We start from the raw sequence: 14,147 nt of genomic DNA, 5'->3' as shown, positions 1-14,147 counted from the left end.
GAGACCCAGACATGACTCGAACTTGACAAACAAAGAAAACTTGGACATGAAACGTGACAGATAAACACACGAAGACTTAACACAGAAAACTTCACACAGGGATGAGACAAATGGGGAGCTTGATAGATCATGAATTAAAACTGTAACCTAGGCATGACAGAATGTAACTAGATAAACTGAAATGAAACTAGACTGAAAGGAATAACAAAATCATCAAGAAACTCAGAATACTGGGTCACATGACCCAGGACCATGACAGGGAGTAGCTCACACGTAGGTATGAATTAGAGTCACTGCTTTCTGGTGCAGTTCATGAATCCATACTTCTAAATGCCTGAATATGGATTAAACCACCATAAATATTTTGTATATTTAACTGTTAGTCACTTTACTCATCTTATATATTTTGAAGCTAGAGGTTGAGCTCAGGCAGAAGTTTCAGGGGTGAGGCAGGACTTGGGTTTCTGTGCATGATTTTAGGTATTGCATACAATTTAAACAATTCAAGAAAAGTAGCAGCAATCTAGTAATTTGTGACTTGAATGTTTGCACTGGGCACAGAAAAGACAACCTCAAACAAAAACATCCTAGTAAAGTTTATGACAAGTTACCGGATAAATGGTTCAGAATATATCAATTGCCCAAACTAATAATAGTGAAATAATCTGAATCAAGGCCCCAGCAAAGATATGCTAGAGGACAAAGAAAGAAGGGACGGTATCGTGTAGAAAAAAGAAAAGGAAGCTGGAGGACAATGACAAAACAATGAGGCAAGAACAGACCAATGTGGAATTTGTAGCTATCTTCACAAATTGTGCAGATTACCGTAGGCAGGTGTGTCTGCCAGCAGAAAAGAATGGATGACGTCATTAGGAAATCACACTCTGCAAAATCAGCTGCTTTGGTGTATTTCTGCATTATTTCTTCACTTCAACATATCGTGCTGGACTTGCTCTGTGTAAGCGTACATATCATTCAACATCCAACCCATGGAGCGAGACAGAGTGATAGAGACAGAATTGGCGCTAAGAGCGAAGACAGGAGGGGAAAAAAACAAACAAAAAAAGTGGATCTGGCTGCAAGAAAATAGATCCACAATATCGATCGAGAGTCTCCAAGGCTGTCTCAGTTACAGGAAATGACCTCCTGAATTATAAATAGAGCATAGTACTAAGAGGGAAACAATACCAACATCATTCATACACGCACAAATATACAAACATGAACACTGCTTTGTCTCTGTACATGGACCGGCTCTTGTCTTTCTTGTCATTTTGTAGGTGTGCTGTGCTCTCGATCTCTCTGCTTCACTTCCTGCACAGATGGTAAGTCGCCTCCACAAAGCTGCATCCTACCTCCCTCAAACACACAGTCACACACACAATTACATACTGTACACGCATCCACGGCCAATCTTACGCAACATTCAGCGTATGATTTTTGCCTGCACCCCACACTGGAGTCTAAAAAAGCTTGTCTATAAATAAACCTGGAGCCCACACACTCAGCTGCAGCTACGCAGAAGTTTTGTCAAATAAATTAATTCTCTTTATAAAGCATCCACTGCCTCGTTACCCAGTTTTCTGCATCCTCCCAATGCAGTGCAAGTTTATAGATAGATTTGAGCAACTTACAAAACTGCTGATCAGGTCTTTTTTTCTTTTTCACAATCCAAAACCTTCTAAATCACAATAACAAGCACAAACAACGAGCCTTAAAAAAAAACTGGAAATATATCATGCGCATATATCATTCAATGGCAGTGGAAAGAAGAGAAGCAGGGGGACCTACCCTCTCTGGGGATGCAGACGGCTGTGACTATTGGCTGCTGAGCAACACAACTGTGTCACAGCTCCCAACAGGGATTTATGCTGCTCCGCTTGTACTTAACATCAAGATTTAATCAGTCTTATGAGGTGGGCAAATGTGAACATACATAAAAAGGGATTGCCTCATTGTTAATTAGTGCAGTCGTTTGTATTTAACTCGCTGTTGTTGCTTTATTGTTGTGTTCCTGATGGCTACTTCCTGAATGGACAAGAAAATGCCGCTTTGAATGTGTGCTGAAAAATAGTCTATTAGTATTCTGCCTCTGCCGTCATGAAAATCACTGGGAGGTGATTCATGCTGAAAGAGCTTGTCTCTCTTTGTGAGCTGATCAAACTGTTAATGAAAAGTGCTGTGGCCCACTCAATAAGGAGCTATTTTTGCCTTCGTTTAGTCAAGATTTGAACCCCAACAGTGTTGCCTTTAAATTAGATTCCTGCCTCTGATAGCAGCCTTACTCTTAAGAACATTTGATTACCCAGAACGTTGATTTTATCTGGCTTAAACAGCATTTGTCTTCCGTTTTTAAGTTGTTGTCATGCTGGGACTGCACTGTATCACTCCAACCACCTGAAGAGTGTGATGGTCCTTGAAAGCTTCTTCATTGCAGAGCTTCATGCTCAGCAGATAATAGTTTATGTGCAGACACTTAAAGGGGAGCTAACCTGCTCATTTCAAGCTTGAATTTCTAATTCTTAGACTAAATTTAACCTTTATTTAACTTATGCTGGGCCTTGGTGCAGCCCATCAGCTCATCCATTTCCCATTTAGCTCATCTTGTAATAATATCCGTCCCCTCTCTCAGCAAACCTTCTTCTGATTGGCTGCCTCTTTCAAAGAAAAGGTTTGAATAAAAGGTAGGTGGGGCTTCTGTGCTTCTGTGGATTACTAGACATACACTGATGTGTATGACAGGAAATAAAGAGGAGCATAAAAGGTATCCCTTGAATAATGGGGCACTTTAATTATATGATATTATAATTTTAATAACTTGACCTTTGATAAATTTCCCACTGCACCGTTGGAAATGCATTGCACCCGAGTAAAAACTTTGCAAAATAAGTTTAAACATCAAAGATGGTAAAAGAAGATGTTTTGAACCTCTTTCTTAATCCTTCCACTATAACAAGATGTAGTGTCTGCCTCTCCTTTCCCCTCCTGTCACCCATAGCTGAGCACTGAGGATGAAGCTGTCCTTTGCTATGGAATCATTCTGCCTCAGTAATTTCTCTCTGAAGCTGTGCTTGGCACTGAAATAGAGGTTTGGATCTGGTTTCAGCCTAAAGGCATCAAGTCAGCAGCTCCTGAGCCCACACTGTTTTGGGGAAAAGAAGATCAGCGACACAGAAACATCCCGTCTGACCAGGGTTAGAAGACATATGCATGCTCACCTGTGCTCACAGACTGTGCATACAAAAGAGGGAAAGCAGGGATGCAGAAAAAGCACGAATATCTTGATGAAGTGTTGGGAGACTTACCACTGGAAGAGTACTTTCCTCTGATCCATAGACCAAGGCCTCCCATAAAAACCTGATGAGGAAAAATACAGAACTGAGTGCACGCAGATAACTGAATCACTTGGATGAAAAGATGATTGTGTTAATGCACACTCAAATGAGATCTTCAATGACTTCCTCACTTGTTATCACATGATTCAACAGTAAACATGAAATTTACACTGCAGTCTCACATTTATACACAAAAGGAAAAGGTCTTTGACTATAACCTTTCAGCGCATGCAATTGCAATTTAAAATAATGTGCTTGTTGGTTAACAATATTGTTTGATACACATATATGTGTGGCATTTAACTCCTAATTAATGCAGCGTTTATTCACAAATCAGAGAATTACTGGACACCGTTAGCAGCTGCATTTCTGTAAAGTACAGCTACACAAAATGTTTCAAGATCTTCCCATGCTTATGTGGTCACATGCCTGCTGCGTTTGGCACAGCCATAATTCATTTCCAACTACACTCTCCATCACAGCTTCTATTCTTAGAAATGGGAGCATCTCCAGTGTCCCTCTTCCTCCTTTGTGTTTTGAATAAGTCTGCAATGTGTGTGTATGTGCGAGTGTCTGTGTACAGTAAATGGGTCAGAGTAAAAATTAAATTAGATAGACTTACAATTTTGACTGCTTTCTCCTGCTAAATACCTTTGGGGAATTGGTTTTATATTGGTGTGCATGGGTATGGCATGTCTGCATATGTGTCCTGTGTAAAGCTGCCCACCAAGCCAAACCCAATTACTACCTCTGCTGGATGCCACCACAGGATTGAGCATGTACAGGAATAAGTAATGTGTGTGCAGCACCACTTTGGTAGAAATTCATAGAGTTATAAAGCTGAGACGGTGGACAGACCAAAAAGTGCAGAAACAATGAATCAACTCACATAAAATGAATCTGCAACAATTTAAAATTTTAATCAGTGACCATTTAAAAAAATTCCCTGAGCAAAAACATGAAAGCAGTTCAGCTCCCTGTTTTATATTCTTGTGAACTGTATATTTTTGGAGTTAACTCAAATCACTCATTACAGCCAAGGTGTGCAGAAGCGCATCTCTGAACACACAGCAAACATTCAAGCAGATATGCTACAGCAGCAGAAGACCACACCAGGTGCTACACCTGACAACTGAAACAGGAAACTGAGTCTATAGTTTCCACAGGGTCACCAAATTCCAAAGAAAATTGGAAAAATGTTTCCTGGTCTGATGAGTCTGTTATATTCATCTGGTAGAGTCAGAATTTGGTATAGAAAACATGAGCACATGGATCCACAGTTCAAGCTACTTGTGGGGTGTAATGGAGTGGAGGATATTTTTCTGGCACATTTTGGGCCACCTCTTACCAATTGAGCATCATTTAAATATCACAGATTGTCTGAGAGTTATTGATGACCATGTCCATCCCTTTATGACCACAGTGTACCCATCTGCTGATGACTGCTTCCAGCAGGATAACACGCCATGTCAAAAAGCTCAAATCATCTCTAACTGGCTTCTTGGAAACAACAATGAGTTCATTGTACTCAAACAGCCTCCACAGCCATCAGATCTCAATCTCCCAACAAATCCACAGCCACCGTACGATTCTGTCATGTCAATATGGACCAAAATGTCTGGGGATTGTTTCCAGCACTTTGTTGAATCCATGCCATGAACAATTAATTCAGTTCAACCCAGTACTAGCAAGACATAGCTAATAAAGTGACTGGTGAGTGGTGATACTATTAAAGACAAAATAAACTGTTGAAGCGTGATATCAAAGCTACTGCATGAAAAGTGACACAGAAAAAACAAAATAAATTAATGCCGTTTTGCAGGGAATAATTAAAAAGAAACACTTGAGACAACTTTTTATTATAGGTTGTCAATTTCTTTTCAGTAATTACACCCTGACGATTAAAAATAATCACATAAATGTCTGTCAGTACACATAGTTTGTCATTGGCTTCTATGTTGAACACGAACGTTTCCTCTTCACACAATGCTGTAGAAATGATACTTGGTATCATTTAGAAATGGTCTCTGCGTTGTCTGCACATGTACTAGAGGAGCATTACCGTGCAGATAATGCATGTGGTCAAGTAGTATCTTCAAAGCAAGCTGCTAACTAGGTTTTTGAAATATTTGATGTCATGTACCAATGACCCTATAATGTTGAACGTCTGCTTGTCTACCAGCAGACTGGGAGTTTCTTCTGGGCAGTCACTTTGCCGTTTGTGAGGACTGCACTCTTATTCTTAATGTGACTGGAACCACTGTGGACTTCACCTTTCACAGCTGTTCTTCTTTCTGGCTCTGGTTCTACTCATTTCATACCATGTCATAATTTACTGGCTCTGTGTGAGTGTGGTGGTTATGGAATATAATGATGGGACATGTGTGTCACCATTCCCACTGTCCTTTTGCAGTATCCTCGTAGCTTGTGTCATTCCAGCTCTTCTCTTCTTTGTTGATTTCTTTCATTATCCTGTTAACACTACCATCATTATATGTGTATAAATATATATATATATATATATATATATATATATATATATATATATATATATATTTTTTTTTTTATTTATTTTTTTTTTTCCGTTGTGTTTCCTTAGGTTGGAGCCTAAGGAAACACAATGAAGACCGTATTGAACGTTTTTCATTGCTTGCTTTTTCATCCCCACTTCAAGCCTGACTGATCACCACTAGATCTTTTTAAAAACCCTTTTCATCCGACCTAGGCCCGTTTTCTTAAACACACGCCCCTCACACACGTCTCGAGTAGGTAAAGAAAAACGTTCGGTTGTGAATATAGGTCAAATGGTGGTCTGTTTAAAAGCAGCCCCCCGAGGGAAAAAAAAATCACATGATCTGACAGGTCGATCTGGAAGTCGAGCGCTCTTACCTTCCACCACCCCACAAAGGAACTGCTTCTTCTCCTCCATTCTGGCCTCCCTCCGCTTCCAGTCGGCCCCTAAGGAGCGAGGGCAGACAAGATGCTCTGCCTATCCTGTCAGCTTAGATCCCGGGGATAGTATTCATGCCTCTTCTCGATCTGCTTCCACCTCCTCCTCTTTTCCTTTTCTACACAGCGCTGATGCTCCCGTGCTGCGTTCAGGTGCTCAAGCGAACCTCGTACTTTTTTTTACCAGCAAAGTGCCGAGTAATTTCAGAAAAATGTTAACACAACATACAGCCCACTAACAATTTAAATGATCCCGTTAAAGAGGTGGGTATAGGTTAAAAAAAAAACAAAAAAAAAACACACGATATTTTACTGACAATACAAGAGAATGAAGATGATGGAAATCAGCCAGGACAAGTCATTAAATATCTGTTAAATGTAGGTGTGTAAATCCACAAAGAACTGTGAACCTCAGCAGCAGCAGTATCACAGGTCATCTGCTCACAGCCTGTACACTAAGAAAATCTACTGGAGCGCTCAATAGAAATTATTGTGAGACGTGATTATGTTTAGAGGCAAAGGTCACCATTTACAATGTAGGCAACGTAAAATAGAGATATATTTTTAATCATTCTTCCTTTTCTGTTCTACTACCCAGTTCAAGCTGAGTGCATTCATTGGAATTAAAATTCAGACTAAGATAAAGTTAGTATTTTCAATCTATTATTTTATTATTGCATTAATGTATCAGAAGGTTCAGTTAACTTTGCATAAAAAAGATGGCAGGAATTTTCTTAAAGGAGCTACCTTTACTTTCTTACTTTGAGTTCATTTCGGAACCTGAGTATTTTTTTTAACACAAGTACCTGTACTTCTACTTAAGTTCAGAATTTGTGTACTTCTGCTCCCTCTGGATAAATGGGTGTACAAATTTCCCGAAACACTGAAGGCAGCATCTCCCAGCCGTCTCTTCCAGTCTTCGGGCGCACAGGCGCAATGGCCCCTTGATAAGAAAGGGGAATGAGGTGTGTGTGTGTGTGTTTGTGGATAACTTAATGACCAACCTAATAGTCATCCACAGTTACATTCGTCGCATGTGGTACTTTTCTCATGCACAATACTTCCTGGATTACTGACTTACTAAGCGTGTGGGTGTGGTGGCATATTCGATGTTTAACTGCTCTACAGATGCTTGAAAAGTGTGGAAATTGCTGTGAAAACTATCGTGATATTGGTACTGCAGTATGTTTCTAAATTGTTTTGTATGATGCTTATACTGTGAATAAATGGGCTAGTATATACATTTGACTTAGAGCACCTCTTGCTGGAAATACATTTAATTACACCAGTGCTGCTCCCATAGCAGGAATAAGAATAGAGAAGTACTATGGAGTTACTGTATATGCAAAGTTAATGACTTTTTCTCAGTGTTATTATTATTATTATTCCTTATTTTTATGGCAGGTGCACGTGTACTTACTACTTGGCAGTTTGAACATCTTCATTGCATTCTTTGCTGCTAAATAGATGAAGCATATGCCCCTTTACCAGGCTAATTTTGCATGCGTCATAAGGAAATGAATTCCCTGTTTGGCCTGAATGTCTCCTGGCTCATCTTCAAACCCTGCACTGTACCAGTAAGCATAATGTTAACATCTGATTAAAAAAAAAAACTGTCAAGGTATGAATACACTAAGATAACCATAATTTGTCAGGACAGCTACTTTTTATGCTAAAGAATGTTGTTTGCCCAGATAGTTGCCAGGTATGTTCACTTAAGCTGCAGCTGTGTTAACAAAACAAGTACAAACATGCCAGTCGGTAAGTCGGTTTATTTAAGATATTTCAGTATATATTATGTGTTTGTAATTTTCCATATAAAATACATAATTTATTTTATTTATGCAGTTGCTTTGATCAATATGGTGTCCAAAAGAGAAAATATATAACATGAGGGTTTGTTCCTAGTAACACACAACGTTAGACACGTTTATCGCGTCGCATCAGTTTATAAACTATAAATACAAAAATACATACGTCAAACCGATATGAATATTGTGACTGAGCAAATTGTGTTGTTTTAATTAGTAAATATGTCTAGCTGGCAAAGTAAAAGAAATGTTATGAGGAGTGAGGAGTTATGCAACTGGGGAAAACCCCAGCAAATGCTTTATTTCCTTAAAGAACAGCACTCAAAACACTAAAAGGAGCAGGTGACGAGGTGAAATGTTGGCAGGTTGACATTTAATTATTACCAATCAATTATAGATTACAGATTTTTTTTGAGCCAAGATCTTGAGTTTAGGTAATCAGGATTGACTATAAAACTGCCCTCGGTTTAAAAAATGGTCAATGCAATACTAAGAGAATAAGCTTTTTTCCCCACATAAGCTGTAATCCTTTTTTAAGCAGTTCCTTCCACTGAAGTTCCTGCACGTCACCATTCTGCACGTTGTATATTAAAAAAATATTTATCCTGAAGAAAAATATTGCCAGAATGCCCATGAAAAATCACAGAGACATGACTTGACAGTACTCACTGCAGCATTTTGCGGTCACCCAAAGATATTTCAGGGAGTTTTGAGAACAACTGGATAATAGTGGGTAGTTAGTCCAGTCTAGAACTAATAAATAACTAATGAATTCATTTTTCAGCACCAGAATGATACAACACGTTTCTAATTTTTTGAGATATTGTGCAAATACAAAGAAGCAGTCCTACGTACAGTATTTGTTTAATATGCACACTGAATTATATATCTTGGTCAAAAATGACCCCAACATTCCTCACAGTGTTACTGGAGGCCAAGGTAATGCAATTTAGAGTAAGCATCTGGTTAAACACCATGTTCCTAAGTTTTTTAGGGCCAAGCAAAAAAAAACTTTCTTTCACTCCAGCTTTTTTTATTTTGCTTTTGTGAATATAGCCTGCTGTGGCAGCAGACTTTTCCTAATCTCGTCTATATTCTGTAGTTTCTGCTGTACAACCAGGTTGTTGTACTTGTCCTGAATATTTTTTCTTATAGAGCTGTCTTATAATATAGTCTTTGACATACAGCCACAGTAGCTCAGTTAACAAGGTTTCCTGAGAATGTCAACAAGCAGCTAATCTGCCCTGAATCTGCCATATAATCAGACGTGCAGGCTTTTGAACTGAGCACAGATAAAAAGCTGAAACAGCTGAATGGACTCTCCTCTTTAGTCCAGAGAATGTGGAGTCTATGTTTTTAAATTTTTATTTGTCTGACCACAGAGCAGTTTTCAACTTTGCCTCAATTTTGGCTTTTTTTTCCAGAATGATAAAGCTTTAACCTGCATTTGTGGATGGCATCTTTCCTTCGCTACATTTCTAATATGCTCTTTTTATACCCAGTCATGTTTCTGACCTGTTGCCAATTATCCTGCTTCGTTGCAAAATGTTCTTCCTGCTTTTTTTTGGTATCACCTAATTTTTCAGGTTTTAGTTGCTCACACGCAAACTTTGTTGAGACATGTTGCTGCTATCAGATTCAAGTTAAGTTTAGATTTTACTTCCTGATAGTTTTGTCAAATGATTTGTCACAGAAGAATCTGTTTTACTTCCTTTAGTCTTAGCTACACCCACAAGGATGATCTTTAAACAGTCACAGCAGAAGTTAAGCACTAATAAACTCTGACATTGTCATGCTCAATGAATCCTAAGGGGCACTTGGAGTATTTTTTTCTAAGAATCGGTAAGAACAATTTATATATCTAACATATTTAACTGGAATGTTTTCTAAGGATCTGTTTCCATATCTGCACATCCACACATATGTTATATTTATAGTAGCAAAGATATATTTATTTTACATTAAACAGTTTAACATTATGACTTTTTTCATAGTTTGGACTTATGGATTATAGACTGATCATCCTGGTGTTCACAGGTTGGTGCTTTTTTTTCTATTTAAAAAATCATTACAGGTCAAAAGTCTTCCTTTAATCCTACCTACATACATGTGTTTCTAGATAACATGTAACTGCAACAGAGTGGTCAGCTTGAAAAAAAAAAGCTGTATCCATCAGTCGTAAATGTATTCTTGAGCAGCAGTCCTCAACCACTGGGCCACGGACTGATACTGGTCCGTGAGTTGTTTGGTACCAGGCTGTGGCTTGGGTTGTGCGTTGAGGCTCAGGTGTGAAATTTATGGTTTTCAGGGTTTTTAATCTTTTTTTTTATCGTTTCTATCGTAAAATTGGTTTCCCTGGGTCTTTCCCGTATGTTATGTTCGTTTTTTTTATACCGGTACTGGTTTTATTTATTAATGTTTTATTTAGACACGACACCTTAAAGGTCGGTCCATGAAAGTATTGTCAGACATAAATCAGTCCATGTTGTAAAACACGTTGGGTACCGCTGCTCTAGAGGACATCTGGATTTGTTGCTGTAGTCATAATTTTAGATTTTTCTTAAAACTATGACATAAACTAACTAACTAAACTAACTAAATTAATTCAAATACAATACAGATTTCAATCAGTTCCGAATACTGTCTGACGCATACTTCCCCACAGTTATGTAAGCCTGTTCAATGGTTTTTATGAGCCTGAAACTGAAGCTAGCTCTAGCTCAGCTTGCAGAGGACAAATTGTCTCAGTTTTAGATTTTAAATTCAGTGCTGTTTAGTCTAGGTTAGGTGCAGCATTCATTAATGTTATATAACACAGGTATGTAAAAGTAAAGTCAATGACACGGTATTGAAGGAGGTATTTTCATGATATAGATTTATGGTGAAAATCAAAAATCATATCATTGATTAAGACACTTTGTGAAACCATGAAGCAATATTTCTAATAATATATCTGATTCATATTCCCTTTTATATCATTTTGTTAAATAACATATAAATTCTACACAATTCATAATGCTACATAATTTAATAATGCCTTATTTCAGGAGCACTGGTTAGTGTTGCCTTTTGTCAGACTCGTCAGTACTACTTTGTGAGCACCTCAAAGACATGGACAGATGCACAGAGTCACTGCAGAAATGTCTTCACTGACCTGGCAACCATAGAAAACACAGCTGATCTTTATGCTGTCACAAGCATTGCACCAAACACAGGTGAGTGTTTAATATTTGAAGTAAAAATAATACATAACAAACTGTAAAAATATATACATTCACAATAATAAAATTCTTGAGAAACCTTAAAGGAATACAGAAAACAGAAAACTGCATCTTTTTAAACAGGTAAGGCATGGATAGGTCTCCATGATGACCTGCAGAACAGTTGGAGATGGTCCCTAAATGACAGCAGCTTCTATGGTGTGGGAGAGGCAGCATTTAGAAACTGGTATCCTGGTTCGCCCAACAATCTTAATGGACAGCAACAGTACTGTGTGGCACTTTTAAGTGGGAGTCCATACAATGGTGAATGGGATGATCGTTATTGTGGCAATAACTACTCCTTTGTGTGCTATAATGGTGAGTTTACATGGAGTAAGAATTAACAATGTGTCAAATATTTCTCCTCAAACATTTTGACCTACTCAGTCTACATCATAAATCTACTATTAGGTCTCCCTTTTCATTTCCTGAACTCCACACACATTTTATTGAAAATATATAATCGGCAAGTCCAACCTATCAGTCTACTGGTTCATTATTTCTGTATATTTGCAGGTACAATAAATGGTGAAGCATCCTTTGTTAAGGTTAACAGTACTGTAAATTGGACTGATGCTCAGAGTTTCTGCAGGAATAATTACGTTGATCTAGCCAGGTATAGTATCCACTAAAGAAGACTTTTCTGTTTATTATGTCAGGGCCATTAGCTGATTAGTTGGTTGCCTACTTTTGTTTTAGTCTTTTTTGTTTTTTATTTTTTAAGGTAATAGAAAATAATGAAAATATACTACACAAAAAGGTGTTTGTTATATGTAAGACTGCTGTTCCCCTGTTTGTTGCTGGTTGACACCAAATCTCGAAAGAGCCATTAAATGCACTTTATTTTAAAATAATTTAAATAAGTTCTAATAATATATTGGAAAATGCGTTGCATGTTGAAGTATCGGTTGTTTTACTTCTGCTTTAAAAATCCAACTCTTCTCCCTGCAGTATAAGAAATCAGACAGAAAATCAGAAGATCGCGGTCCTAGCAAATGGAGTTTTTGTGTGGATCGGTCTGTATCGGCAAAAGGTGTGGTCTGATGGGACTGACTCTCTGTTTCAATACTGGTCCACTGGGCAACCAGACTCTGGAAATGAGCAGTGTGTTGCTGCAGATTTCAGTGACTCAGGACGATGGTCGGATGAATTGTGCTCTAACAACTTTCCATCCATCTGTTTTACTACAAGTAATAGATCCAATTTCTACTCTCATATACTGAATAGATATTCATTTTTGAGTTAAGGCAGTTTACTATGAGGTGCTGTAAGGGACATTATTACTGAAACGCTCTCACACACACTACTGAAATTTTATCTCTCACACACACTACTTTAAGGTGTCTTGGATAAATACAATAAAATAAAACCAGTACCGCTACCCAAAAAAAGAAGATTTAGGCCCAGGGAAACCAAGTTAACAATATAAACTATATAAAAATACAAAAACGATAAATACCCTGAAAACCATAAATTCCAAACTCAAGCCTCAACTCTTGCCCGGTACCAAATGATTCACAGACAGGTACTGGTCCAGGACCTGGGGGTTGGGGACGGCTCTGCTTGTAGCCTAAGTGAAGCAGTTGCATTACTTAACAATATTTTAGCTCCCTTGAATCCATTCCTGGATTCAAGGGAGCTAAAATATTGTTAAGTAATGCGGCTTGAATCCAGGAATGGATTCAAGGGAGCTAAAATATTGTTAAGTAATGCACCTTGAATCCAGGAATGGATTCAAGGTGCAACACGGAATTTGCCAAGTATGTCCTGTTTCCCCTAAGCTTTTAATATTGGCAACTCACTATTAATCAAAAGTTCTAACGACATAGAAGGAATATAAATTTTTAATAAAGACTTCAAAATAAGTCAATTCGCAGATGATACATCTATTGTTTTGATAGATAAATACGTGGTAGAGAAAACTAAATTTTCTCTAAAGCTTCTGGTTTATCTCTCCGTATCAAAAACTGTGAACTACTCCCAATTCTCTGACTCCTCAATAGCTTTGGTTAGAGTTGAATCTAAAGTTAAATATATAGGGCTGATAATATCTAAAAAAAATAACTAATTAGCAGAGAAGACACTAATATTTCTAACTGTATCATGGAGATGAAGAAATCACTTAGCCACTGGTTAACCAGAGACCTCGCTATTTTTGGCATCCTATCTAAAGCTGAAGGCATCTCAGAATTGATTTATCCTTGTCACTCTCTATATATCTCCTCTAAAAGCACTAATAAGGCTAACACAGTTATTTTCAAATTTTTGTGGAGGAATAAAACCCATTACATTGAAAGATCTCAGCTTGTGAAGGAATACAATAAAGGTGGTATCAAAACTCCAGAATTTGAATTTATGGTTGGTACCCTTAGAATTAAATGGTTAAAATCTTGTCTGCCACAGCCAGACTCTACGTAGTTCCACATCCCATGATCCTTGTTTAACAAAATAGGAGGATTAGAGTTTATTTTGAAATGTGATTTTGAGGTAAATAAAATTCCGATCAAACTTTCCAAAACAGACTTTGCATTTTGCAAAATGAGATTTACCCACAACTTCTCCCCATAATTCAACCTTATGGAATAATAGGGTAATAACACTTAATCAAAAATCAATTTTCAAGAGCGACTGGTTTAAACAAAAAGATTATATTCATAACAGATTTGTTGGATGATAACTGTGTCATTCTAAGTTACACAGACATTTCAGAAAAATATTGTCTAAACTGTTCTCAAAGAGAATATAACAAATTTTGTAAACTGGTCCCACTGCCTCTGCTTCATTTTTTTTTT

The 14,147-nt window shown here is 37.7% G+C and overlaps 2 protein-coding genes across 2 annotated transcripts in view; one reads left to right on the top strand and one right to left on the bottom strand.

The window, feature by feature from the left end:
* The window catches only part of si:dkey-183c6.8 (protein O-GlcNAcase), a 23,220-nt gene extending 16,775 nt beyond the window's left edge, over nucleotides 1-6,445 (bottom strand). Inside the window, exons 1-2 of the mRNA XM_005950080.2 lie at nucleotides 6,225-6,445; nucleotides 3,306-3,357 (exon numbers count right to left, since the gene is read on the bottom strand). Coding sequence (XP_005950142.1) covers nucleotides 3,306-3,357; nucleotides 6,225-6,264 — 92 coding nt within the window. The 5' untranslated portion in view covers nucleotides 6,265-6,445. The remainder of the gene's footprint in view (nucleotides 1-3,305; nucleotides 3,358-6,224) is intronic.
* A 3,101-nt stretch (nucleotides 6,446-9,546) lies between these two features.
* LOC121812667 (secretory phospholipase A2 receptor-like) lies at nucleotides 9,547-12,641 on the top strand. Its single transcript, XM_042215453.1, has 6 exons — nucleotides 9,547-9,937; nucleotides 10,090-10,132; nucleotides 11,143-11,310; nucleotides 11,440-11,673; nucleotides 11,872-11,971; nucleotides 12,307-12,641. The coding sequence occupies exons 2-6, from the start codon at nucleotides 10,099-10,101 to the stop codon at nucleotides 12,599-12,601; spliced, it is 831 nt and encodes a 276-aa protein (XP_042071387.1). The 5' UTR covers nucleotides 9,547-9,937; nucleotides 10,090-10,098; the 3' UTR covers nucleotides 12,602-12,641.
* Nucleotides 12,642-14,147: the final 1,506 nt, after the last annotated feature.

This window comes from Haplochromis burtoni, unplaced genomic scaffold (genome assembly GCF_018398535.1).
Source record: "Haplochromis burtoni strain Fernald_Lab_line unplaced genomic scaffold, NCSU_Asbu1 Contig_721, whole genome shotgun sequence".
Taxonomy (NCBI): Eukaryota; Metazoa; Chordata; class Actinopteri; order Cichliformes; family Cichlidae; genus Haplochromis; species Haplochromis burtoni.
This window is presented reverse-complemented; position numbering and strand designations above follow the sequence as displayed.